Source organism: Aythya ferina (genome assembly GCF_964211825.1).
Source record: "Aythya ferina genome assembly, chromosome: 15".
NCBI lineage: Eukaryota > Metazoa > Chordata > Aves > Anseriformes > Anatidae > Aythya > Aythya ferina.
The window spans coordinates 9,673,129-9,700,516 of NC_140314.1; the positions used below are offsets into that span (position 1 = coordinate 9,673,129).

Here is a 27,388-nt window from a genome sequence, read left to right on the forward strand (position 1 = left end):
GCCACATACTCTTTTCTCAGCCAAAACTCCCACTAAAAGATAGCTGAAAAGTTCTGGTTTGGTGAGTTCTTGAGTAAAACCTCATGTTCGAGTGAGTAATCCCACCAGAATCCAGTTGGGTACTCCTATCCTTCAATGCAATACTGAATGAAAGACACATCTGCTACAACAAAAATTTTTTTTTCTCCTTGTTGGTCAACTTACAGATCAGACAAGCCTGGTCAAATTGCAATCTCCTCTCCTTAATGGGATTTAGGGCCAAGATTCTTCTGTCTTCCAATCCAGACAAGCGTGTTAACACCAGCGTATTTTACTATTAACAACCCTGTAGCCCAGCTGTGCCAATAGTTACAAACTGCACAGTAAGAGAGCCCAGAAGTTTCCATGGAACTTAGCTGTTACCTTTGACTTTTGAATCCCTGTGCTACGTTGTAGAGAAAGTAATCAATAGTTTCAAATCTATGGAAATTTTACTTGCATGACAGACCACTGGTGAATGAAAGAAAACACAGAGCTTAAGTAATGTGGTTTTGGAGGCAGGAGTAGAGCTCTCTTTAATATGAGGAATGCTAACTTGGAAGGTAGGAAATGAAGCAGAAAATAAGATAGTTATATATAGTACAACAATGAAACCATTTGTAATGCACAACTTAAAAGACCTAGAGCTCAAAATCTTTCCTGCAGGAATGTACTAAAATGCACATCATCAAGATGCCTGAAAGAAGCTAGACTTTCCACACTTTCAGATCTGAGTTTATTGGATTCTATGTTTGCAGGTGAACAGAGGGAGCTCTATATTATTATTATATTAGAGCACAAGGCATTAATTACTAAAATGGAATTTGTCTGTAAATACTTTGTGCTGTTTCAAGATTTAAAAATAATTACTAGCTGTTTAGAGTGATAAAAGGTGGGGGATGGTATTTGTTTGTATTAAACAACACTGACTAGATATTTCCAGACTTGCAGTCAGTTCACTTTGTAGGGTTTTGTGGAGCTTCCACTTTCTGCATGAAGAGGGAGTTAATTTAATTGCACCATCCACTGTTTTAAAATTTGTTTTCATTGAGTCCAAACTTGAAGTGTACCTGAAATTAGTCTCTCTCTCCAGAGACCACATTTTAAGATGGTGGTTAATTAACAGTTATAAAGAAATTACTTTCACTCTATTACAAATTCTTAGTATTTTCAGGAAACCTAAAGCTGCTTTAAAAATGTTCAGCCTTACACAGAACTGCGCTGCTAGACACTGTTATATGTCATATCTTTTGAGTTTTTTTTTTTTTTTTAAAAAAAGCCCTAAAACCAAATAGAAGTTTTGGCTCTGTTATCCATTTGCAAAACTAACTGTAAACCACCATTTCCTCCCTTTGCCAAGCACTGCCAATCTTGCTTGCCTTGGAGTCCCACACATACAAGGAAAACATGACCTTAATATTCTTCCCTTCAGAGCATCACTGATGCAAGCAAGGATTCCCCATTACACTACAGGAAAAAAAGCCAACCTAGATGGAAAAAATAAATAAATAAATTATATACTTGGAAAAAAAAAATAAATTATATACTCTTGCATTTAAACATTACTAAATAGAAAAGACTGAGTACAGTACTTCAGAGTGACCATAGACTGGAAGAACACTGGCCTTTTTCTTCATCAGAGTTGCTTAAAGAAAGGCAAACTCATGTTTCACATTGTTTAAAACAAACACAATCTGCCTTGTCCATGCAGAAATTAGACTAAAAATGATGGTATAAACATAAATAAAATAGAATCTTAGCTTCAATGGATTTGCATGAAGAATCAAGTTTCTTGTACCTGCATTCATAGGCACTACTCATTCAGTCTTTGCTCAACAGTGCAGAATAGTTTCTTGCCTACAGAAAATTATATACGTATGTTGGAGCCAGTGGCAGGATTCTTCTGCCCAAATTTAGACATTTACAACATAGATGTGTATTTGCATCAATCTCCCTTAAATACCAATCAGTGGTGGCTGTCCAAGAGACAGCACTCCTGTGCAGACACTATCCCTAAAATACTTCAAACCAGGTCCTGCCTTCAGATCCTCCAGGAGGGACATGATGGCATGCCCCCCTCCCAGGAAGGACCGTACCCCAGAAGAATAATCCAAAGCACAGAAACTTCAAATTCACCACTTTAAAGCCCATGCTTAGCCAACCGGTTTCCTTGCCTTCAAAATACTGCATACATTAATCTGTTTCCCCAAATCTTTCCAAAGTAGATACCTAGAACTATGAGTAGTGAAACCACAAAGTCTTGGTTAACTTCCCTCAGGTGAGGTATCAGTCACAGGCCAGTCAGAAACGGGGATTCCTGAACTTTGTCAGCTCAGGCTATTTCCCTTTAGTAATCTGATTCTTGTGCCTCCAAATTAGCTCTTACAAGTGCAAATAAATAGCTATGCAGGGGCATTTGGACTCTGCATGATGAAAGTCAGGAAAATGTCTATAAATATCAGGGAAGTGAGGCCTAAGTGATTTTCTGAATCAGAAATTTACTCTCATTATTTTACTTACTTTGGAATTATTAGCTGAGCATATACAGTAAATCTATTACTACTGAATAAAAAAGGCATTATTATCCTTCCCTTTAGGGCCTTTTGGTTATTCTGATAGAAAGAGTATAGCCCTTTTCAACCATGTCATTCCTGCAGCAATGAAGTTAATTTCAACATGATTAGCACAGAGTTTCATCCTAAGCTCTGGTGTTAATGAAAAGCCAGCACAGTAATGATTTACCTTCCGTAGCAAAGTTTTTAGCTTGGGGATATCAAGAGCTGAAGGAGATCTTGAACTCCATTTTCTAGTTATCTCACTTGAGCAGATGGATATGAAATCACAACCTGTAAAAGGCATGAGAAGCCCTCATCAACAGCCAGAGCACACCAGACTTTCTCCTGCTCAGCAAGGAGCACCCAACCTGCTCCTCACTGCTAGGAGCTGATGGATGCTCTCGCCCTGTTTGCTGAATACCATATAAAGTGCTCAGGCTGTGCCGAGACTGTGTTGTGCCATTTCCTAATATGGTCAGGAAAGGGAAATCCCTGTGCCCGGATCCAAGCCTCCGAGATGGCATTTTACAGTCCTGCACTGCCCTGGTTCCTAATGGGGGAGCCAAGGTGGCTTGATCCATCCTTTGACACAGCCCCAAGGTTAGGGCAAGGCAGCAGCTGGGCACCACGAAGCACTCACTCATGCAGCGGGGGAATACCAACAACTTATGTCTAAGTTATAAAGAACACTTTTTTCACTATTTTTTTTTTTCTTTTCCCAGGCTGGCATGGTTTTAAAATTAATAGCTGGCTTAAAGGCTGCAGCTATAATATCACTTTTTATTTTTATTATTAATATTTTTTGTGTTTATTTATTAAACCCTTGAAAATGACTTACTTTTGGTAACTGTTTGTGATGTGGGTCGTCATCTATTATCAGGCGCTATTACTTCTGTTCCCAGTTCAATAGCTGGAGCTTCCTGAAATAAAGGAAAATTTTAAAAAATTAACAGGATGAACAGCTGGATGAACAGCTATCAACTGGTAGCTATTGTTCTTGCTTGTTTACATACATATTTTTATATGAATACCTTCAGTAAACCTTAAATATAAAACATTTTTCCTTGAATCTCTTACAGAAATAGTTACATAGTGAAAGCATAGGACAATTCTAATAAAACGTCTATTAGGAACTTGAGTAATTTTTTTCAAGGACTCACTTCAATCATCACTGCTATATGGTGGTCACATCATCTTTTTAAAAATGACTCCGTAACATCAAACCAAGTTTATTATTTAAGACTTAGAAAAGTTGACACCTGCCTGAGTAAAGAATAAATTCCAGTATGCAATGCACATATAAAAATATTATGAAACATTAGAGTTATGTCATCACAAATAAGGGTGATTCGCTATGTACTGGAAGTAACTAAAGTAAAAAGAAACCTGCAACATGAAATTAAAGCACGGTGTTTCTACAGGCAGCTAAATTCACATGCTTTCTGACCATTTGCTTATTAGAAATAATTATTTGTGCACTTGGAAATTACATCCATACACATACATCCAAAAATTACTGCCTCATTTGTCACACTAAAAGTGATATACAAAAGAAAGTGTTATTTGCTAAAATGCTGTTATAGCTCAATTCAGCTGATGCCTGTGTTTCCCAAGATAGAGGTGGTATGCAATATTGATTTCCATTTTTATTTGATTTTTCTTACAGACTTATTCAGGTCTCTTCTGTGTCGTGATAAATCCATACAAACAGCTGCCCATTTATTCAGAGAAGATTATTGACATGTACAAGGGAAAGAAGAGGCACGAAATGCCACCCCACATCTATGCTATTGCGGACACAGCCTACAGGAGCATGCTGCAAGGTAGGCGATTTTAATGCTGCTGTTCTTAGAAATCACTATACCATAATGTGGGAGAAAACAGCTGAGAGTTCCACATGTGCTCCTGCAAGAAGCACAGACAGAAAAGGTCTGCTTCAGAGGGAGACACAGCCTTTCGAGAAGCTTCGGAGAAATTCTTTGGCAGGAATGGCAGTCCACAAACACTGTGACTCAAAAAGGAAAAACAATCCTTTTACCCATCTGTGTCGAGGCATGTGGGAAGGTTTCAAAGTCGAGCAAATAGTTTTGGCAAATACGGGCATGGAAAAAGCTCCCTTTCCACCAGTGGAGACTATTCCAAAGTTAGCTGCTAACGCTGCTGCATCTGTCGGCGTTGCTTCTCTCTCTCCTAGCAATCAAATTCAAATAACATTTCGGGGCTACTTTCATTACTGCCTGATGCTTTGGAGTCCTAAGTTTTCATGTGCTCTGTTTCCTAACAGAGAAGGAAAGGAGACTACAAAGTGTACAAATGAAACCTTAGAAATTCACAGGGAATTTCCACAGTCAGTGTTGACAGGCCAAGGGGATTTTGTTCTAGGGAAAGATCACATAGGGACGAAAAAGCTACAGAGGTGAGCATACAGGCTACAACACCTACAGGCTTCAGGGACTTGACTGGTTGCCATCCTGCTGCAACCTTGGGTTCTCCAGAGAACCAGGAGGATGCAGAATTCTTTCAGATTTAAATGTCCTCATTAGGGGCCTGATCCTGCAGGTGACTATGGCTTGGCAAGCTCAGCCCCAAGGTTTAGGGCTGCCTGATCTGGAGCTTAATGCTTTAAGGTTTATCAGTTTCAGGTCTGACTGGGGAAAAACAATAAACAGCACCTTTTCTCCTCCCAGCAGTCTTGAGTACTTATTTGTACTAACAGTAATGCTATCAAAATAGTCCAGATAACAAAAAACTTAACATTCCTGAAGATCATTTACTTAAATTTAATTTGAGCAGCTAAGTGTAACTTTGGTTCCTAACTTCAGGATCTTACATTTTCAGACATAAAAGTGCTCGAATTAATTCAACTCTGAATGCAGAGAACTAGGTATCCGCCTTACAATAGCAACCGTTTTCTTCCTATTGTTTATGTAACATTTCTTTTCTGGAACTATGTCAGCTTATTTTATGAAGGCATCCCAGAAGGCAGAATTACAGTGCAGCAAAAGAGGATCAATAACATGCCAATACCAGACACACTGAAAACAGACTTCCTTCCTTTCTTAATGTAACAGCAGTTATTCATGAAGACAAGCACATGAAATGTTTAGGGCTAAGTGGGCAGGTGCAAGCTTTTAGAATAACGTGATGCAGTAAATCTCATTTCTGGTGGAGCCACAGCTAAAAGAAACTTACTTGGCATAAGCAGATCCCTGTAAGTTACAGTCACTTATTTGTCTTTTAGGTCATCTCTCAAGCTCAGTGCTCTGCATACAGCATTGCACAGGGCTCTGAACAGCCCCTGAAGTCAGAACAGTCTACTTTCCCCAAATCCTTTAAGCAGCAAGCCTCATGTGGAAGCTCTGCAAGAAGCTTAGCAGTATTCTCCCCATTCAGCAGTGCAGAACTCTGCTGTTTGTCCCCTAAAAATGTGACGGGAGAAAAAAACACCTAGGGAGGGCCTCAAACTACCTGCAGAAAAGAACATAATGCTATACCTACACCAAAAAATAAGAATTGTTTCACCATAGCAGTATGCACAATTTTTCTGCTTAAGATGAAAGCAGTATCAGTTCTCTGCCTGATCCCAGCAGCAAAAGGACCTCTTTCACTCTTCTTCTCTCCTGTTCTTCCTAACATGCCCTGGTGAAGCCACCTGAGCTTCATTGTCCTTCACTGTGGCCATTATCTGCACCTAGAACAGCAGGGATTCAGCTGTGCCTGTCAGGCTGGCTGCTGGGAGGAGGAGGCAGCACAAGTGTATGCTTTTCCTTCATTCTCTTCACTTTTTTGGTGCTTGGAATAATGTCCCAGCCCCACCGACTCTTGGGGAAGCTTCACGCCTCAGGATTTATGTGTCCTTTTTGCAAGGAAAACTTCCTGACAGCAAAGAAGAGGGGGAGAACAAATAGGAAGGAAGGGAAAAAAAAAAAAAAAAAAAAAAAAAAAAAAAAAAAAGGAGGCGGGAACAGATCATAAGTTGAACATTTAAGAGGGAGCTCTTCTGCTGTCTCCCATCCCAACCAGGCACAGCTGGCACGGCAGCTGGGGAGCCTTCCCACAACAGCTTGCATCCCAAGCCCAGGACACCTACGCTTTTCTTGCTTATTTACTTGCACATGCCATTTTGGAGTCTCTCCAGCTCTGAGGAGGGCCCCAGCTGCTTTTAAAGCTGTGCTTTTGTTTGGAAAAACAGACTCATGTTTTGAGCATAAAACTAAACCAAACCTCAGAATAACTCTAGTTATTCAGCCAAATTGTATTCACACTGGAATGGTGAAAGTAGGCATCAATGTGATTGTGTGCGTGTGTGCACACAATACATATAGGCACAGAATGCTCTGTAGGTCTCTGTAAGCATGTTTACAAACAGAGTATAAACAGAAATTCATACTCATAAACATGGATCAGGGCACTGAATGTTTTCCTTGTGAAATTTCAGTATTGCTCCTTATCTGGGAAACTTGCATAGTTTCTTCTTGACAAAGCAAAATATATCTTAGGTTCATGAGGCTGAAGAACTACGTTCTAGTACTCCTTGATCAGGGCTGCTTGGCCAAGAGCAGTCAGCTTGTTCAGATGCCCTAAGGAACTTCTGTCTCTCAGTGAACCAAGTCATAGCGTTTGCAGATTGTCCTGTTGCAGGTTCATCAGCTGAAAATTACAACCCTTCATATTCCCAGCCTCTCTATTGGCACAAATATCCAGCAAAAGGCATAAGCCAGGCACTCTGTGCCCCTCCTCTGCTTTTGAGACTTACTTGGTTAACGTGTTCTTTAGGGATGATGCTTAAGCCCTATCAAAGTTGTTCTGGTAATAACAGTCATGGTTAACAGGAATCAAATAATTGGACTTCCAAATATGCAGAAAAGCTGACTTCTCACAGGACATGGAAATTAATGGAGATGTTGGCTGGACAGAGATAAAATGGCCACATGCAGCAGGTTGTTATGAGCACTTTTCCAAATCACAGCCATGCTCTTCCATGCTCAAACTGGGGTGCTAAATGTCTTGTTGAATCTGCAGGTTACCACATGTCACTAATGCAGTACAATTAGGGCCCAAGCACAGTCATTCTTTCATGCTCATTTCAAGGCAGAATAAGAATTTTTCTTTAATCTAAATATCCAGGAGAATATAATATTCCAGGAGAACATTTTGTGTGTGAATCTGGCCCCAGGAGCTACCTCACTGAACTAACTGCCTTTACAGACCAGCTAGCTTACTACTACTACACTTAGAGACTGTGATCATAAAAAAACACCCTATGCTTCTATACTCACCTCTCTCTCCTGTGTTATGGAGGCAGTAGCTTTCCAGGAGCGCAGCTGCTATACAACCCCCTCATTCCAACACTGTCAGCATTATTCTTCATGCAGTCATCACACAGAACTGTTCCAGGTTACCACCACCCCTTGCTTTTTGCTGGGATAGTTTTAAAGTGCATGCTAGCCTTGCTGCTGCATCATGCCTTCATGCAAGAGAGAGCAGTGCAGGGCAGGGAAGAGGAGCCAGAGGTGGGTGGATGAATGGCTTCCTGCACCACTGCCAGCGTCAGTGGTGGCTGAGTTCAGACACTGGTCCAGTAAGGATGAGTAACTCTGCTGCCTTCTGCCATCTCCCCTGCAGGTGGCAAACAGCAAATGAGCAGTAAACAGCAAAAATGCAAAAGGTCAGGTTATGTAGCAGTAATAATAGATATAAAATGTTAATGTGGAAGATTAGGTTTTTATTAAGTGCTCTGGCAGTAAATGATATAGAGAAGACATACTGAGGCTTCCTGCAACTCAAAGAAACTTATCTATTTTCTGCAAAGCCATTTTTATGCAATGACTTTGTAAGCAAGCTAGAGTAAAAGATGGAAAAACAAACAACCTGGTAGTTACTGGGAGGTATGGGAGGGGAGCACAGTTCCCAAGGTCCTAGAAAAGGAGGCTGCTGTGAAAAGCCAGCTGTTTACTGTGTCCTTAGCAGGACTGTACAGAAATGTCCCCTTTAGGCAGTGTGGTTATTAACAAATGTAAAGAAGCAGTAAGCGAGTGTTGGAGCATGGCTTCAGTCTGTTTTTCCCTTTTATGGTAAAGCTGCCAACTTGCTGCTTCATTGTGATAAACCATCTGATTTTGTTTGTGATTAAGCAGAACTAGCTGGTCTATTGAGAACAGAGGGGCATATGATTCTTACAAGCAGACTGGAGGTGTTTGCTGAAAAAGTGAAGCAGAATCCAGAAAAAAAAAATTCAGTTGCAGGGTTAGGAAAGCTGGTGGCTTTTAGACTGTGAAGTATGTCTGTATACTGTTAGAGTTGAGGAGAAAACACAAAAATATCCAAAATGTCTAATATGGACATAGAGGGAGTATAGAAATACAGGATAGGATAGTCTTCCAGGTAGTATCAATCTTTCAAAAAAGAATTAACCAAAGAGATTTTGGAAGATAGCAAATATATTTTGATAGTTCGTAAACCCCAGAAATTATGCTTAAGCACCTTTATTTTGTGAGTCATTTTCTCCTGATAAATCTACCCACATAAAGTTGCAGGCTCCCAAAACCAGCTACAATCCTTCCTACATAGAATAAAATATCCCAGAACAGAAATAGAAGCAATCAATCTGGAGAGTCCTGGAAAGTAAATGAGGCAGGTATTTGCAGATCATGACATAACAAATTAGGATCAGGTTTCCTGATATGTTCCATCCTTACCTTTGCAATTCGTTAAAACTTCTGAAGGCAATATAGCAATTTTGGGCATTCTCCCTCCATGAATGTGCATAGGTCAGTTGATTGGTGTGAGGTTTGATGCACAGCTCAGCAACATAGGGCTTAAAACTTCAGAATTTCGTATGGCTGCCAAGTATACAAGATGTTTAAAAGGGCCAGTAACCAAGAAAGGAGCCTTTTCTCACTGCTCCCCCACAGAATTCTGCAAGAATGCCATGGGGCTGCTCACCTACAGGGAATGATCAAATCACACAGGTATGATCCCGGAAGCCATTTGGGATTACAAGAGGAAGCTGAAAACAAGCAAATAGTTTTCCTTTTCCCTCCAAGAATCCCAGTAGCCCTCAGGTTGCATATCTGATTTACACAGTGCTGCTTCACCAGAGGCATCCTTTCCTTCTTGGGCAGCAAGTAGACCTTGCCTCTGGCAGCACACCAAAGACTCACCCTTCTCTCCTTTTTCTTCTTATTCTGATTTGTTTCCACTACCTGAAAAAGGGCTGGGCTGTCTGAGTTTGAAGAAATTCAGTAACTCCTGCTTGGCTTGTATGGTCTGTTCACTGGCCCAGAGGGCACTTGGTGCAACTCCTGACCTTCCCATTCCTTTTTTCTTATATTTCAGCCAAGCTGCCCACATACACGCACTTGTGTGAGCTCCTGTGGTGGGCCAGTTTATGAGACACCTTCAAGAGGGGTCTGTCACTTCCTAGGGATGAAAAGAGGGGCAGCAATGGGCAGTGAAGAGAAGTGAGAAAACACTTGGCTTGGAGGAAACTGATTTTTTCAAATGTTCCCTGAGCTCAGAATTTCCACTGGCAACTCTGTATCAAGGAGTCAATTTTGTTTTCTCTATGGTATTTATGAGTTTGTGATGTAATATCAATATATGCCCATGGTTTCTATTTACACAACAGTGTATTTTTAGCAAAATTCAACTGTGTTCTCACTTTTTTTTAACCTAAGAGAAAGCCTAGCTCGGTATCTTGCAGCAAAAGGTAAACATGGATCACAGTTCTTCTTCTCCAAAATGTGTACGTGGAAGAGTCCTGCAATGTTGACTGCTGCCAAATACCTCCAACAGCAATGAAATGATTCATTTTCCACCAATTTACTGACTAAAGTGGTAAAGTGGTACCATTTGCTGTGGGAGCGATCAATAAAGCAGTTAATGTTATAGCATCTGCTCAAACGTTACTGAAGAACTGGGACTAAATACAGTTGTTTAATACCAATCCAAACCAGAGCAGAAACCACTACTGCTTTTTCTAGGCTGGCTCTGGTCCAGGCAGCAATTACAACTTGAAAGCTTAATAGGTTGAATTTATCTCCATTATCTTTACACAATACAGAAAGCTTGTTTATCTTATGGCATTAATTACATACAGGGTCAGTGACAGGGGCAAGCAACCAGATAGGTAGCCATGCAGGTCATCCAACATGCTGAATAAAAAGAGGAAGGGGTTTGGGTCTTAACCTTTGCCCAGAGGCTTCCCTGGTCAAATGTGTGCTCTCCATCTGGTAAATATTACCCTCTGTACATGGCAGATTGAGGCAGCCTCACTCAAAGAAGGGCCAGCTTTCATGCCAGGACAGGTTGCTCAGAGCCTTGATCAAGTCTATCTGTAGCTATGTCCAAGGGTGGAGTTACCACACCTCTCTGGGCAACCTGTACCAGAGTTTGACCATTCCCATGCTGAAAAAAAAGAGTTCTGCTTCAGAAGTGATCACAGTAGATGTGCTAGACACGCATCTTTCCGCAGAGGCAAACTGTAAAGCCTCCCCTTAACACAGACTTTTCAGTAGAGCTTTGGGAAATACTTTAGTGTTGTGGAGCACATTATGAAACTTCAGTGTGTTTTCACTGTCTATTACAGCCTAAGTTTAGCCTGATATCAGCCTTTTGGTAGAAAATTATGTGTAAAAGTTCTGAAGGTAAAAAGAAACTCTGACTCCAAATGCATGAACAGGGAGGTACATGGCAAGATTATGGAGCTATGATGTAATGCTAAAATGTGCTGCAGCATTGCAGCATATTGGTCTCTGCCACACAGAAACCTCTTAAATGTAATACACAGGAGAAATGGAAATTCTGGTTCACCTTTTTATAATTTTCTATCCAATATGTGTTTGATAATCCTCTTCATGGTAAAATATGAAGAATACTTATGTTCTTGCTGATAGGCTTTTGTAAAATATGTGAAGTATCTCATTTTGTCTCAGTCTTTGGAGGATACCTTACAGAAATTATCTGTCCTCTTGATAAAAAATTATCTCTAAATATGAAATAAAATACGTTGAGTACATCATTCAGTTATTTGGACTGGTCTGCCTTCAAAATCTAAAGTTTTCCATAGCCACCTTCAAATATTTTAGTTTTTGATGCCTTATCTATCCAGACTTTGTCTGAAGTGGGCTGCTAGCCATACTTCATAAGCATAGTAAAAACTTGAGTTTCAGGCTTGAAATCATCAATTATAATCTTCTTATAGAGAGCCTGATCCTCTTGCTGTGCTCATTATAGATCATCTCTAATGGAATTTGCAAAAAATATTTTTGAACTATTAACCTTTTGTTCTTTTTTTTTTTTTTTTTTTTATTTTGTACAAAATATTTCCATTAGAGATGCTGATTTAAATATGAGGGCAAATTATGTAAGATCTGAACCCTGTACTTTTGACTAATCATGAATTGCCAGATTTTGGAAGGTCTAGACTGCTCAATGTAAGTCCTTATAAATATAACAGCTTCTGTCAGGACTTAGCCATTTTCCCTAGTTAATGGATTTTTTTTCTTTATTCACAGATCGAGAAGACCAGTCTATCCTGTGCACGTAAGTAAACTCAGCCATTTTAGTATACCTCAGTATTATCATGTCTTTCTATATTCAAAATCAATTCCTATTTTGATAGAACTATATATTCTCACCTTCAATGAGCTTGAACTCCAGTCTCAGTATAAAATTTACCTGTTGATGAAATAAGAAGCAGGTATCAATGTCATAGGAAGTTTCAGAGATTTAGAGCTTACAGCAACCAGTTGGAGACTGTAGTTGTAAAACTGTCTAGGGAGAACAGATCTTTAAGAGTTCCCTAAAGGAAACTGAGAAAACTGAGGAACACGGAGCATCCTGGGTATTTACTGAGCAGTTTTTAATTTTTAAGTGTTGGTAGCTTACCAACATATCCTAAATCAGTTGTTATAAAAAATGTGATCCTTAAGTTCATGTCGTTTTGTACTGTTTGCATGTAGTGCAACTAGAACAACCATGACCTGGCATCTCCCTGCTGGCACAGCCCATCTGTGTGCAAGGCCATGGCGCACTGGCTAAGTGCACACAGCATGGGTTCAACCTTTCTGCAGTCTTGATACAATCACTTTAGGCAATAGTGAAATAGCAGCTAAGCCAGCCCTGTTCTGAAAGCCCTTATTTTTCTGAGTCCTGGATTGCCGAAGGCCTCCTCTTTGAGTTCTGGCCTGCCAGCACTCAGACGGTGCCACATTGTGGGAGCAGCTGTTGTACCATGGGTCAGGCAAAGATTTTAATGTAATAAGGCTTGCTGTGCACAACTTACTGCTCCTCAAAATCCCCTCCTAGGTTTATCATTCATAGCCACTTCTACAAAACACTCAGGCTGTTTAATTGGATGGGGATCTTCTATCTGACCTGCAATTTTGACCATGTCTGCATTTCTCTATGGCTAGTCAGTTGGCTTTGTTACTTAAATGCCATCGAGAATGCTTTTGACTTAATTTTGTGTTTGTTGTATTAGGCATCTTCCAGTTCTGCCAATCAAAGGTAGGAGTTGATTCATGTGAAAACAAATTCTTGTTTGCAGAAGATGGCATGCACATTGTTTATAGCAGGATCATGCTGTGATGCTGTAGTCTGCCCTATATTTCAAATACACATCATAACCCCAAACTGAATTTGTTTTGGGAGGTCATCCCTAAAAGTGTGGCTACTGACTGACTGAATATTTATACTACAGTTTTTAAAAAGTAGTGCTACTGATCACCAGCCATACAGGTATTTGTGAGTGCCACTGATAACTTGAACAAATTAATCATTTAGGAAGTAGAAATCACATACTGTACAGAGTACATAAAGGCTAGCATAGCTCTGACCTCACTTGTGACCAGATTTCATTACATGACAGTATATCAGTCAAGAATCTGCCCAAAAATACATGAAAACCAATACCAAATCTAAAATTGATGCAAAGATAAAATAAAAATTCCCATCACACTTTTCCCAGGATGAAACATGTCATGGTAATGAAGACTAATTTGCGATATGCATTTCCTCCTTCTATTTCTGTACTTTAGTTTATTTTTCCATTAGTAACTCTTCAGATCTTCTTTTAACCTCGGAATATAATTTTTTTTAAGAAACAACTTTCTTCGGCAAACCCATGTCTTTTTGTTAATGAAAATCCTTTAAAGATTCTAATTCTGACAGCTACCATATGTAGTGAATACAAGAATACCTTTTATTTCCTTCTAGAAGCTGGAAACATTACGTGTTTCACCCCACTAAGGCATAGAGAGAGTGAAATGTCTTTCCCATTTTGAAAACAGCCACATTTGGAATAACTGCTGTATATTGGATGGGCACCATGACCCATAGATTGAAACATTGCTGTCACTGGTCTTTTAGATCAAGATTAGTCAAGCTAAAATCATCGTATATAGCTTTAACGACTACTTGTTTATCATCCTTTTTGGCCTTATTTGGCTGTACAGAAACAAGAAAGTTCACTTGGATTTCAGCTGGGCAGTGTTCAAGCACAAACAATTCACATTACTTTATAATTGCTAAAAATTCTAAGAAATTATCTTTTCCCCTAAAAAATAAAACAACAGCTGAAGACCTACCTCATGGCACTGATCAGCTGGGATCTTTTCTTTAAATAGCTGTAGACTCAAGCTTTCCAAAGCCTGCTACCTAAATTGTTAAAAATGTAGCTATAAGGATTATCATATAATTATCATAACATAACGTAGCGTATGCTTCTGCACTAAGGGTATGAAATCTCATTATTCTGTATGTCTGGAAATCCAGGTAGTTAATGCTTGTCCATCTTTGTGTTTCAGTCCCCACACTGCTTTGGGCAGCCTCCCCTCCTCTGCCTGCCTCTTGGGATTCCGTGAAATCCCCTGCTGTAGTCTCTCCTCTTTGATATCTGACTTGGCCATGAAGTATTCTGAACTTACTCTTGCAAAGACCATGCTGAGGGCCTGGATGCTGTGGACCAGAACATTAGGTGTTGCTGAAGGGAAAAAAAAAAATAGGAATAACTATCCAGTCACTCGGGGACCTGAGCAGCCTTAGTGCATCAGCAACTAAACAATGGCCAGTGAAGAGGCTTGTGACTTTTCAAATTTCTTCCAACTTAAGGCACCAGCTCTCAAAGGAGAGCTCTGGCCTTTATGTTTTGATTTCTAAAGATACAAGTGGATGCTGATGGAACTTTTAGAAGTTTTTTTTTTTTTTTTTTCTCTAAAAATGCCACAGGTGCTCATTTGCATAGCTAAGCACATAAATGCTTTAAAGATCTGCTCTTACACCTGTCTGATCTTGGAGTTACCATATTTTAACTACTTCCTGAAAAGAGAGGGTAGAATATTGTTTTCTGGAAAGCAGATGTGGCTAAAAGTATCAGGGTATGAGCCTTAATTAAACAAAAATTGGCCTTGAATGAATGAGGAAAAAAATCTGATCAAAACTTTAAGCGTAGGGGATATGTGAAGACTAAGAAAACAAATGTTTGTTAAACACTAGATTTGTACATGTAATCAAATAGTTTTTCATTAGCTTTTACTTTTTTTTTTTTTATGCACTCACTTTATTTGATTAGCCTGTATCAAAACATATGGTAGCAAGGTACTGATTCCACTTAATTTGGCATAGTAACATCCAAAATACTGAGTAAGGCAGAGACCATCCTGCCATTTCGTCCTTCCTCTTTCTTTATGGGCAAACTGTCCAGAGCCTTGCCTGGCCCTGTGACCCCCACCTGCTTTCTCCCCTGGCACGTGCCAGGAAGCAGAGCCACCCAGGACATCCTCCAGACTGCAAAGTCCTGTAAGGCAAAGCCTCCTCCACAAAAGAGTTAAACGCTTCTTTCCCAGCCCACTAAATCTCAAAGGCTGGAGCTGGCACGCATTGCTGCCTGGCCCTTCTCCCACATGGTTATCTTGTGTAGCTTTAGACCCGAGGTGGAGCTCAGTGCCAAAACAGCTTGGCCTCCTTTGGGAATTTTTTTATAAGCAAACTAGGAGGATCAGTGGGTTGGCTTCTGAGCGAGGTCTCTGGGGGGATTCAGCTGGTTTAGGACAAAGATTTTCGTTATCTTTGCACATCTCATACCACAGCCTGCCAAGCCCTAATGTGATTTGGAGCACCTCATTGACTGCTCTGTGCACAGAGGCTTCCTGCAGTGCCAGGGTAGCCAGATTAAGGGATGTGTGAATGGTCAATTTTGTGGTTCATTGCTTGATGAAACAAATGCTGAAAATAAATCCTGCTGTAACTTTTTAGATGTTTCCAAAAGCAGAATTAAACTAAGTCTTATATCATAATATTAATATAGAAAGCTCTCAAGTTTTCAACAAAATATCCACTTCTGAAAATATTTTTTCCCTGTTATGCCCAAACATTCAGTAGTCCTAGCTACACACCAGGCTCACCCCACACCAGTGGGGCCAGCTTCCCACTCTCAGCTTGTACTAATTTGGAAACCTATTTGAACTATGATAATTTTCATGTAAGGCGAAGGCAATGGAGTCATGGAGGATTTAGTAGCTTGTATAGCACAAAAAACTGTTATGGCTGAGCACTATATGGGGGATTATGTACTTTAAATCCTTTACAGAGTTCCGAAAACAATGCCTGGCAAGAAACAAAGGGGGAATAAATTTAAGCTATGCCACACAATTGGAGTTTTTTTGTTTGTTTGTTTGTTTTTTATCTGAGCAAGCCTGTAAGCCTAGTGAACTTTTTTACTCTGGGGAAGGAAGGCAGTTTCTTGGAAGGAAAATAGGCATTGGAAGCAGATTAAATACTGCTATTGAACTGATCACAACTGAGCAATAGGAACTGCTTTTGCTGTTACTTTTTGTTTATTTGTTAGATTGCATTGCCCACCTGAGCTGGTTGCAAAGAACTGCTCTGGCAATAAATGTGCTGCCTCTGTATGGCAGGCAACAAGAATGACTTTAGATATTTCCGTTAAACAAATGATAGGTCTGCTTCCAAAAGATGATGATTAGGACAGTGGTTAACAGAGATTGCATGGTGAACTTCCCATTCGGAATATGATTCGGGATAAAAGACTGAGGAAAATACGCACTCAGAAGATGCCTCCTGGGAGGAACCCCACTGTTTATGGTTCATGCCAAAATCACTGCTTGCAAGAAAAAGGCCAGTCTTTAACAATTGAATCACTGAGAATGAAGAGAGCATGCCAATTTTTAAACAGGTGGGATTCTGCATGCCATTTCACAATAAAAGTTGCTTCTGCCATCCCAGAAATTATGGTACTGCAAGAAAGATGCAGAGGAAAAAACAGCATGACTGATTCTGCTACAGCTCAATAGTTCTAGGAAGTTTCATTCGCCTATGAAGGGAGCTGAGAGTCACATGCTCTCCTTCTCCTGGGTCTTTTCCCTTGTAAGCTTCTTGATTTGAATCATTGAACCTGATTTAGCTATTCCTCCTCATTACTTAGTTTTCAAACACATGGTATTTTATCACTGAGATGAAGTCTAGACCTTGTCATACAGCTCTGATGCATCCTTCAGAGTAATGTTGTTTAATTAATACTTGCTTATCAAACCTGTGTGTTGCCAAGGACATTTAAAAATGATCTGATGTGCTGAAAAATTAGAAGTGTTCATCAACTATGGCCGTGATTCTTCATTACTTAATGACCTTAGAGATTTTTTTCTTCCTTGCAGCTGTTGAGATCCTGTCTGTTTTCCATTTTGTTTTGAAGCATTTCCATTTCACGTTGAAGAATTGTTTACTGTCCACCTCAAAAGGAAGTTAAAGCCTCAAAGAGTAGTTGCAGAAAATAGGAAAACCCTCAGCTCATGCAGGAGCAGAGAGTTAAGGAAAGCAAGCACAGAACAAAATGTTAAGCAACTTTAACATTGCAGTATGGTAGGATAATTACAAGTGAAATGATGCCTTATATGGTAATACTCACAGGGATTCAGGGAAAGCCAAATGATGGGCACTGTTGCCCTGGGAATGCAAAGGAAATGCAATGCATGTAGTGATGAACTACAAATAACCTTTAATAAAATAGAATAGTTCAAAGTCTAGGGTTTGTTTGAAGAAAGTTTTTACTTTTATTCCAGAGTACCAAAGTTGCAAGGTAAATTTATTTGAAAACTTAGTATGCCTGTGTTTTCAAATTGGTGTGCTTAGTTTGGAATAGTTCCCAGGACACTTAATTTTTATCAATAAAACATGGAAATGTTTTAGCACTGAAGTCCAGGCAGGGATGAATCCAACCTCTAAACTGCACAAATTACCCCAGGTCTGGTGATAAGGAACATATTTGTCTCAATTAGTTCTGGTTAAAACTATAAAAGCCAGAAGAAACACTTCTCATCATGTGTACCTTGGGCAGGAATTGTTTCTGGTTTCCTAATGTTTACATCAATGTCATCCTGTCTTTAAAGTCCTGCCTTGCACTTACTCATATTTTTTACGTCCATTTTTCACTGGTCCCTTGGTAGGGAAAATTAACTCCTCTATTTCCTAATTAGGAAAAGAAGCAGAACTGCAATGGATCTGGCTAAATAGTTTCAGCTTCAAAAGAGTTGACAAATATCCATAGGACTTTTATATGTATTGTTCCTTTTATTTTTTAAATCCACTTAGATTCAAACCCAAAGAAAGAGATGTCCAACTTACATGTAGACTCACAGCACTAGCTTGATAGAGCTGAAAGAACTTACTACATCCACACCCACTGTAACGCCCTTTCTGACTGCTGAGGCAGAACAAGATAAAAACATTTTAGTCCATATAATTATCAAAGCCAAAGATATCTAGAAGAAGTGCAAAGATGAAATGTGAACGAGAGAGACAAGTAGGCTGGAAATGGTTTTACTTCTGAGAAAATACTGTAAATTTGGTCCTTGTACTTAGAAAACTAGCATTTTACTGTAAGAGAGGGCTTAAGAGTTGTAAATAAACTTAACTCCAGAAATCCTCTGGGAGGTAGAAAGTTAATACCACCTTCCTGCTTCCCAAGAGATACTGCACAGAGCACAGCCACGATGACGCTTCTGCTGGTCAGAAATGTCCCCACATTAAGTTCCCTGCTACCTGGTTAGTTGGGAGAACTCCAGCAGTGTCAACTCTGGTATTACAGAGGTCAAGGAAAGTCTGAAGATCATGGAGATCAGATAAGGCAGTATAATTCCCTTATTCTACAGCATTGATGTAACTGTTTGCTTTAATGCCTGTGTTTCTGATGAGAAAACTGTTGGATTACTGTTGATGGTTTTTCTTATTCTTGTACCACATTATACTTAATGTTGCATTTTTTTGGGGTCTTAAAATATGAACAGACTCCCTGCCAGCCCCAGTTCTCATAAATGTTTAGATACTGCCAAAGCAAAATGAAGCGCTGTAAAGAAGTGCTTTAGAATTGCCTTACGTGGCCCAATGTCCAGTCAAAATACTAATGGGACAGAGATAGAGCTCTGATACCATGTTCAGTGCATGCTGAAATCAAGTGGGTTTGGAGAGACCATGTTCAGGGATAAATACTGAGCCACGCAGTTTCCAGTCTTGTTTTTATACAACAAACTCATCAAATGGCGGGAGTCCACCAGTTACCTTCTTTTGTTTTATTTTCTTTTCCCTCAGAGGTGAATCTGGTGCCGGCAAGACAGAAAATACCAAAAAGGTCATTCAGTACCTGGCTGTTGTTGCTTCATCACATAAGGGCAAAAAGGACACCAGCATCACTGTAAGTGAGCTTTTCTGTATTCAACTCTCCTTTGAGCCTGTTAGGACTGTACCAAGCTGATTGCTAACAGCAAGTCAACGTCTGTGGCTTGCCAAGTAGTTGACATATTAAGAGTACACAATTATGTCACAGCTCTATGTTTATGGAAAAAAAAAACTTTTGTTTGACACCCTGTTAGGCATCAAATCAGAATGTACTTTCCTAGAAGAGAAATATTCATAGCTTTCTATATGCATAGTACTTATTTATATCCTAACATGAAGGCCTTGAAGTCTGCAAGGTCCTTATTTTACCCTTGGCCACTGGCAAATAAGAACTTTAGGAAAACCTTTAACTAAAACATCATCCATCTGCATTACAAAAATGTATATAAACTTTTAGACTTCTGAAGTGTTGATTGGATTTGTTAGCACACAATTTTTTTATGAACTAGCAAAAAGTTTCAATATAAAAACTATCGTTTCTTTTTAGGGTGTTGACACAGAACAATTTTGAAAGGCACATTTTCTATAAAGTACTTTGTTGCTTCAAAATTTGTAATAATTTTGCCTTAGTGATTAAAGTTCAACGTTTGCTCTGAACCATAAGAGCTTATGTCTACCCAGTTCCCTGAAATCATTGGTGTGGCTGAGGCTCTCACCTTTACTGCAACATTAATGCAACTCGAGGTCCTATGTCATTTCAGTCATTTCCAGCCCTTTTTATGTTACTCAAAAATTTCTGGGGAAAAAACAAAAAAAAAAGGTATCAATCAATTTTTATGACAAAACAGGCTTAATTCAGGAAGACATTCCAGTGCATCCCAAAGGCAAGACTGGATCCAAAATAAGGAATTAATAGAGTAGTGAAAAACAAAGTAAAAATCTTATGACCACACCTGTGCTGGGACTTGCCTATCCTGTATGCCTGAGGATAGAGGACTCCAGAGCACACAGCCTGGCCTTTTCTACCATGAGTAATTGTTGTTTACATACAGCGTATTCTGTTTCAGGGCAAGGGAGGGAATAGATGTCCCTTAGGGCAGTATTTTCTAGAAATCTGTGATTCAAGTTGGTGGAAACAGTCCAAGACCAAGGGCATAGTTTTCCTTTGTTGAATGTTTATGAAAAAAAACTTATTTCATCCTGCCGAGTCCTTCTCAGTGGCTGGGGGAAATGAACTTGTGGTTTCAGGGCCATTCCTAATGGGCATGTAACTGTAGTTGCTGCTGACTCCCCTGGGGAACTACATGAGTCTCAGGATCAAACTGGCTCTGAGAGAGACCTGAAGGCAAATATCCACCAGATGGGGGCTGAGAGAAAGTCTAAATTATTCTATAACATGTTGACAAATAGTAATTCAGTGACTGGGACTACTAACATGGTAATTTCAGTCATTAAAAAAATAATGAAGAGCAAGATGCCTCCATTGCACCAGAAAAGAACTGGGGATTTACCCTAAAAATAACTGTCCTTATCTGGTCCTGGGAGACTGACCTGGGACTGGATCCATATCCCATCCCTTCGCTTCAGGTTGTTTTTTTTCTTCAGTTAAAATACTCTATACATGTTACTTGCATTTGTACTCTTGGTATGTCTGCAATAGATTTTTGTTTGTTTGTTTTTCTGGTTTATTTGCATGGAAACTGTGTATTGGTTATTTTAATACAGGAAAAACAATAAAAATGTCTGTGTAATGGAAATGATACTGACACTTGTTTTATACCACATTATTCAATACAGCAAGGTCCATCTTTTTCTTACGTGAGTAACTTAGACTGTTTGATGTGTGTTTAAGGCACTGAGTGTAGATCTGCATGCTATTGTTGCACCTCAAAAATTCAAGAGAGATTTTGTTGAAATATGTTGTATGATAAGATGAAAGCAACAATAGCGCCAAATGCTCTCACAAATCAACCCTAACTGTGTCAGGCTCCATGGTAAAGAATGAGGTCTGACACAGGCAGGGTCATCTCTCAAATATCACTCTCTCCTATACGTGTGTGTTCAAATTACCGTAGTTCGAATGAAATTTCCCACGTTCCTGAAAGAGCCACTCAGCCTGAAATTGAGCAATCTGATTTCTGAATGAAAATACCTAAATGCTTTCCATGCTTCAGGTTGAACTTTCTAGGACTGTTGTGAAATAATTCCTAAACCTCACCATGTTTGATTGATTTGTTTGGCTGCATGCTTTCCATTTGATATTGCTTTCAATGACATTTTCATGTAACTGTAAAGAATTGTTCACATCTGCAAAAGTTAGCATGCTCCTAGCTTGCTGCTATGATGTATAACAGAGCAATTCCCACTGCAGTGTGTAACTGCAGGTATGTTATGCAGTTTCTTACAGGCCCCTGGGGCCTCCTATGTTGTGGTGTGACATAGAGCATACCAGTGCTTTAGGAATACAGGCAGGTTTGCTGGCTTCTTTTTGTTTGTATGCCAGGTATATGGATTTTTTTTTTATTACCCCTTTTTCCCCTTATTCTGACTGCTGTTTCAAATTTTTACTACAACAAAGTTTTGCCCCTTAGTTAATTTATTACTTCATTTGACAAGCTCTCTGTAAAAGTAAAAAAATAAGACTTAATTGCTGGCCCAGGCAACTCTGTGTAGTTCAGTGGACTTGCTTTATGCCTTAGTTCTTAAAAGAACTATGCTTGGGAGGGTGCTCATTCTCCCATTCTCCCATCTCCCATCTCCCATGACCATGCAGGTAACCTTAGCCATTTGTTAACAAACTATTGTTTTCTTTTTTTTTTACTACATTTTTGAGGTAGTCCCATCATTCCCACGTAAGTTATAAGCATTCGGAAATGGCATTTAGAAGGTTACCAGTTTTGCGCACTGACTGGGAAAGAGCTGTCATTTTCCAAATTATTGCCTCTATATTCAACCTAAACATTGATTATTTTTTTTTCATTAGAATGATTTAAATGCTATCATATTATCTATCAAGGAGTTTTTCTGGATGTTATTTAGCTTGAGTTATTTAAAATGAGATAATCTTACTGCAGAGTAGTACTCAAACAGGATGACAAGAAGCAAACGTGTAAGTAACTTCATAGTCCAGACCTGAATGAAAAATTAAAAAAATAAAGTCATAAGCAAAGTATTTTTTCAACTTCACTGGTTTGTTTAGAAATAGGAGTATTAAATGCATGCTCATTTCATTGCATGTTTTGTTTCATTAGCAATTACCAAGCACAATTAACAACATAATACAAGTTTTGTGTGTTTGCATGAGAATTCATTATCCTAGTTTGAAATAAATCAGTGCATTTCCATATTTAACCTAAATAGCCTTGCATGGATCATTATTAATAGACTTGGTGAAATCTGCTTTGTAGCTTTGTGCCGCATTACATTAAAATGATTCTCGGCAAGTTATTCTAATTATGTTGTCATTTGCTAGCAAAGGATCTCAATAAACTAACTTGAAGAAGATGTGCTAGAGGTTCCTTTAAGAATATCCCTTTAAAAAACGACATTGAACTGAAAAAAAATATATACATATATTTGACACCGAATGACCCTTTTTTTAAAGAAAGGCCTGTCATGATGCTAAACAGATTAATAGACTTTGATCTGTCAGAGGCAACAGGACTGGAAATGGGTCATGTATACAGGACAGCAATCAACTGCACAAATATATAAACACAAAGATTAACAGAGAATGAAAACAAATCCACATGAAGTGGAGTATTCAGCAAAAATTTAGAGACTTAAATTATCTTTCTCCACATTTTTCTCCAGTGTACATGTGCTGTTTTTAATTAAGTAATTATGAAGTTTAGGGTTAACTGAGTCTGAATGAATTTTAGGGTGAGCTGGAAAAACAGCTTCTACAGGCAAACCCTATTCTTGAAGCTTTTGGAAATGCCAAAACCGTGAAGAATGACAACTCCTCCAGATTCGTAAGTAGGAGAAATCCAGTTGGGTCTACGTTGTGGGGAGCTACAGCATCTTTTAAAACAGAATGGACAAACAGTGGCCCTCTTGTCATCAATGTTTCTGTCTAAAGAGCTTCTCCAAACTAATCCCTAACAAACACTGTTTAGAATTCCTCTCTGAAATGGGAATTTGGCCTTATACAAGACTAAAAATCAAGCTCAGACTTGACGGTGCCATTGTACTTTCACAATTTAGTGGTCTATAAGTGGGTCATGCAGAGTCAACTCCTGCTCCAGGACATATCCTCCTCCAGAAATCTGTAAATGAAACCTGTACTTTGTTTTCCTTTGCACCACTGTTGAGCATGCATCTTTTTGGAAGGTGTGACTGTCATTGAACAAGAGCTAATGTGTTAAATGAAAGACTACAAGGGAAAACAAGAAAGCAGTCATACAGATTGAAGTTGGAATAATAGTAGCTGGGGACTGCCACTATTTGATGCCCCTTTTAGCTGGGAGTGTTGGCAGATGCCTGTTTTCCCTTCAGGTATTCTGCTCCTACTGCTGCTGATTCCCTGCAGAGTCTGGGGATCCCTCAGCAGAGGGAGTTAGACAGACCTAATGCTATTCCCTAATTGCCCTAATGGAAATCAAAGTATAAAATAGACACTGGCATAGTCAGCTTCCACAGCCTGTTCCACTAGGGAGAATTTCATTCCCTCTAAGTACATGAACAAAACATGGGAGCAAATCTCCACAGTGAGAATGTCTGAGAAGGTCACTTCATTTCAGTCTTTTCCATAGGTTGTCCTAGTAGGTGGGAATTGAGCATGTTATTCTTAAGAAGATAACATATATGTACCACTAAACAGGCTAAATGCTACTGTTGTAAAATCCAACATACCTGAAAAAACAGCCCAACCTAGGTCTTCTTTTCCTTCACAGGGCAAATTCATCCGCATCAACTTTGATGTGACAGGCTACATTGTCGGAGCAAACATAGAGACTTGTATCCTTTTCCATGAGCTGCACTGAAAGCTAACTAGGGTTAGCAGAAGGAAGAAAGATAAACAAGCTCCATTGCATGTCTAAGAAAGGCAAATATCACCGAGGCTGTTATAAACAAAGATGGAGGGAAGTGGCTCCATTTACGCTGCTACTAGCTTCTCAGTTTGTCTTACTCTCATGTTTACATTTTCAGGTCTGTTTTCTCAGCTATAGGAAAGTATGCTATTCCCCATATACAGCTTCAGAAAATTGAGGCAACATACCTGCGTAAAGCAATGGGAGGGGACTTAAGAGCAGATTTTCAGTAACACAACAGGGCAAGAAGATTGATTTGTGGTTGAGGTTGTATGTGATTTTGAGAGCTATGCAGTCTTTTTGTTTCACATTGGTGTGATCCTACATGGGTCTCTCTGGTTCCCTGTCATCTGGGCTTCCAGCTGTATAAAAAGATTTGAAACTTTCCTGTTTCTCAGCAGTGCTGTTACACTTTGAAAAAACACTGAATGCTTGGCATTATCACTACAGCATACCCAGGATGTCCTGGAATGTATCCCAGTTCTCAAGTTCAGGTTTAGCACTCCGGCAAAGGAAAGGTTATGTATGTTGTGCTGGGATAGATGGATTCCAAGAAAAAGCATTGAGAATAACCTGCTAAGGGAGAATTCCATGTGATACCTGGTAAAACAGCTTTACAGTCTACATGTATGTCTGGAGGATTGAAAGATCACCTTAATAAAAGTAATATACCTTTATCTTCCATCCCTCTAGGGCCTTCATAATAATAAAGACAAAAGAAACAGAAAAAGCCAAAGAACCTTTGGATGCCCTACAGTTCTTCTTCCTTTGTCAAGCTAAGGGAGAGTTTACCCTGAATCTGCTTCAATCTTTACAGATTTTGTTAAATCACCATAGTAATAAATTACTTTTCTGGGAACTCGCACTACTTTAGTGAAACTAATAATTTGCTGGTGCTGATGCCCCAGATAGCATCAAGAACTTGATATTTTCAGAGCACTTGTCTTCTCTGGGTACTAAATACTGTCCTGCTGTTTCAAGTGATGCACTCAGAGCAGTGTTCTACATGTAAATAACTTCGGTGATTTTATTTTTTCAGGACCATAGTAAAAACATTTCAGATAATTTCAACTGAGCCTGACTTTGCTTGCCAAGAACTGTTGCCTCTTTCCTTGGTTATGTTTATGAGATGGCATGTTTTAATGAATGGGTATGTAGCTAGATTCCTCAGTGCTGCATTGCTCATATTTGCATAGAGGAGCTGCTTGCTGCAAAAAATGAAGATAAAGAAAATTGCAGTTATAAGGAAGTACCCTATCTCTTAGGTGGCACAGCAAACAGTTTATCTTTCTGCTCTTATTTTGACAACTGATCTTCAGAAAAAAAGGGGTTTTAATTTTTCCAGTCTTAACTGAAGTTTTATCTATAGCAATATAGCATTTAAAGAATGAATCATTGATTGATGTCAAAATACTTACGCTATCGTCAACTTAATTTTTAATATTTTAGATAGTCATAAAAATGGACAATAAATAAAGTTTACTTTCTTTGCTTTGATACCTACAACAATGGCCCCAAGAACTTTTTTCTAGCAGCCCTACCTTATGGTGATTCATATTTGTACTTCATTCTAAAAGTCATGTGAACGGTACTATCAATACCATTTTTATATGTTTAATTTCAGAATGCATTTATGACAATTGTAGTGCTTACAATCATGATTATCAGCATTTACTGTACAACAAGAGGTGGGAAATTGATTTACTCCTTGTGGTGTGAATTATACCAGTATTAGTGCCACAGAATTAGGCTCAAATTCATGTTAGACAAGCTCGTGGCAAATATTTCAACAATGCTATTGATGGTTCTAAGGCTGATGACACAATTAAGGAAGGACTGGAATATGTTATTGATTTTTTTTTTTAACATACTTGACAAACAGATTTGCTTGAAAAATCCCGTGCTATTCGTCAGGCTAAAGATGAGCGAACATTTCATATCTTTTACTATTTGATTGCTGGAGCTTCTGAACAAATGAGAAGTAAGTTACCTGATAACAATTCTTACATCTCATTAAACCACCTAAAAAAAAGGCTTACTTAAGTAATCTATCTTAATTTCTTTAATCGAATGTCATTCAGTACTTTTGATAAACAGCCATAGAAATAATTCTCTCAAGTAAACTGTAAAAAAGCTTCAGTTGGTGTATATCTGTTTGAGTCAGGTGGTTTGCAGTTTATAAGATGTTTCAACTTACAGGAAATGAAAACTCATTGAAAGCCAATCTTGAACGTTATCAAAATGAACAAGGAAGAGCTGTTCACTATTTTTTTTACACAAAAGAAATTGGGGTTCCCAGTAAAATTATTGGCTAGCAGTTTTACAGTCGATTAAGAGAATGTCTTTCTCACAGCACATGATTTTAAAAAAGGGGATTCAATGTAATGTGTTGGAACACCATGGTTTAAATACAGCATCTTTCCCTCCATTACTGGTTGCCAAATTATGCATAAAGCAATGCATAATTTTGTATTTTCCCTGGTATTTACGCTCCTTACCTAAGAATCTGTTGCTGGCCACGGTACGGGCTGAAAACATTTTTGATTTGCACCCCTGTGGTTGTAACCTGGTTCCATTCTTGTTATTAGCTAGTATGAATCTCCAGGTCTAGAATACAAAGTGAGGTGTAATTCTGACTAGGTTACACACAGAATTAAATTAAAAATTTATGGGAAGAATTGCTCTGATTTTTTGCATGGGGTGCAAAATTCCACTGAGGGACAGAGACATTCCCTCATTACTAATAAAAATTTGAAACTTAAAGCAATCAAACTTGCTAAATGATGTGTTATTTTGAAAATATTTGTCCGCCATAAAATCCTAAGATGCTCATACAAGCAGAATCTTCCTTTGGTGAAAACATCATTTTTTTTGTTGTTGTTCTTTGGGAGAACCCATGAACTAACAGCATTAGGCTGACATACTTAACTCATGCTTTTCTTCTTTGTCTTTTAGATGATCTGTTGCTGGAAGGCTTCAACAACTATACCTTTCTCTCTAATGGTCACGTGCCTATTCCTGCTCAACAAGATGATGAAATGTTCCAGGAGACCTTGGAAGCCATGAAAATTATGGGCTTTACTGAGGAGGAACAGACAGGTGAGAACTGTTAGCAAGATTGCATTGAAGGTATACATCTGTAAGTGACAC

The 27,388-nt window shown here is 39.0% G+C and overlaps 1 protein-coding gene and 1 long non-coding RNA gene across 6 annotated transcripts in view; one reads left to right on the forward strand and one right to left on the reverse strand.

The window, feature by feature from the left end:
- The window catches only part of MYH11 (myosin heavy chain 11), a 60,033-nt gene that overhangs the window by 6,979 nt on the left and 25,666 nt on the right, over nt 1-27,388 (forward strand). For 3 of the 4 annotated variants that reach the window (XM_084536747.1, XM_084536745.1, XM_084536748.1), the window contains exons 3-10: nt 4,240-4,396; nt 12,092-12,119; nt 19,179-19,281; nt 21,003-21,023; nt 23,087-23,179; nt 24,101-24,164; nt 26,121-26,219; nt 27,194-27,337. In XM_084536747.1, coding sequence (XP_084392873.1) covers nt 4,240-4,396; nt 12,092-12,119; nt 19,179-19,281; nt 21,003-21,023; nt 23,087-23,179; nt 24,101-24,164; nt 26,121-26,219; nt 27,194-27,337 — 709 coding nt within the window. The remainder of the gene's footprint in view (nt 1-4,239; nt 4,397-12,091; nt 12,120-19,178; nt 19,282-21,002; nt 21,024-23,086; nt 23,180-24,100; nt 24,165-26,120; nt 26,220-27,193; nt 27,338-27,388) is intronic. The other variant, XM_084536746.1, reaches the window with a different exon arrangement.
- LOC311445071 lies at nt 526-24,190 on the reverse strand. Of its 2 annotated transcripts, XR_014698184.1 has the most exons (9): nt 24,060-24,190; nt 22,275-22,337; nt 19,922-20,001; nt 14,165-14,234; nt 12,215-12,254; nt 7,853-8,192; nt 3,412-3,493; nt 2,761-2,864; nt 526-1,505 (listed from the first exon to the last, which is right to left on the reverse strand). It is a non-coding gene; the product is annotated as an uncharacterized lncRNA (long non-coding RNA). The 2 variants fall into 2 exon arrangements; XR_014698185.1 differs by lacking the exons at nt 7,853-8,192; nt 12,215-12,254; nt 14,165-14,234; ... (1 more) ...; nt 22,275-22,337; nt 24,060-24,190 and adding an exon at nt 6,072-6,502.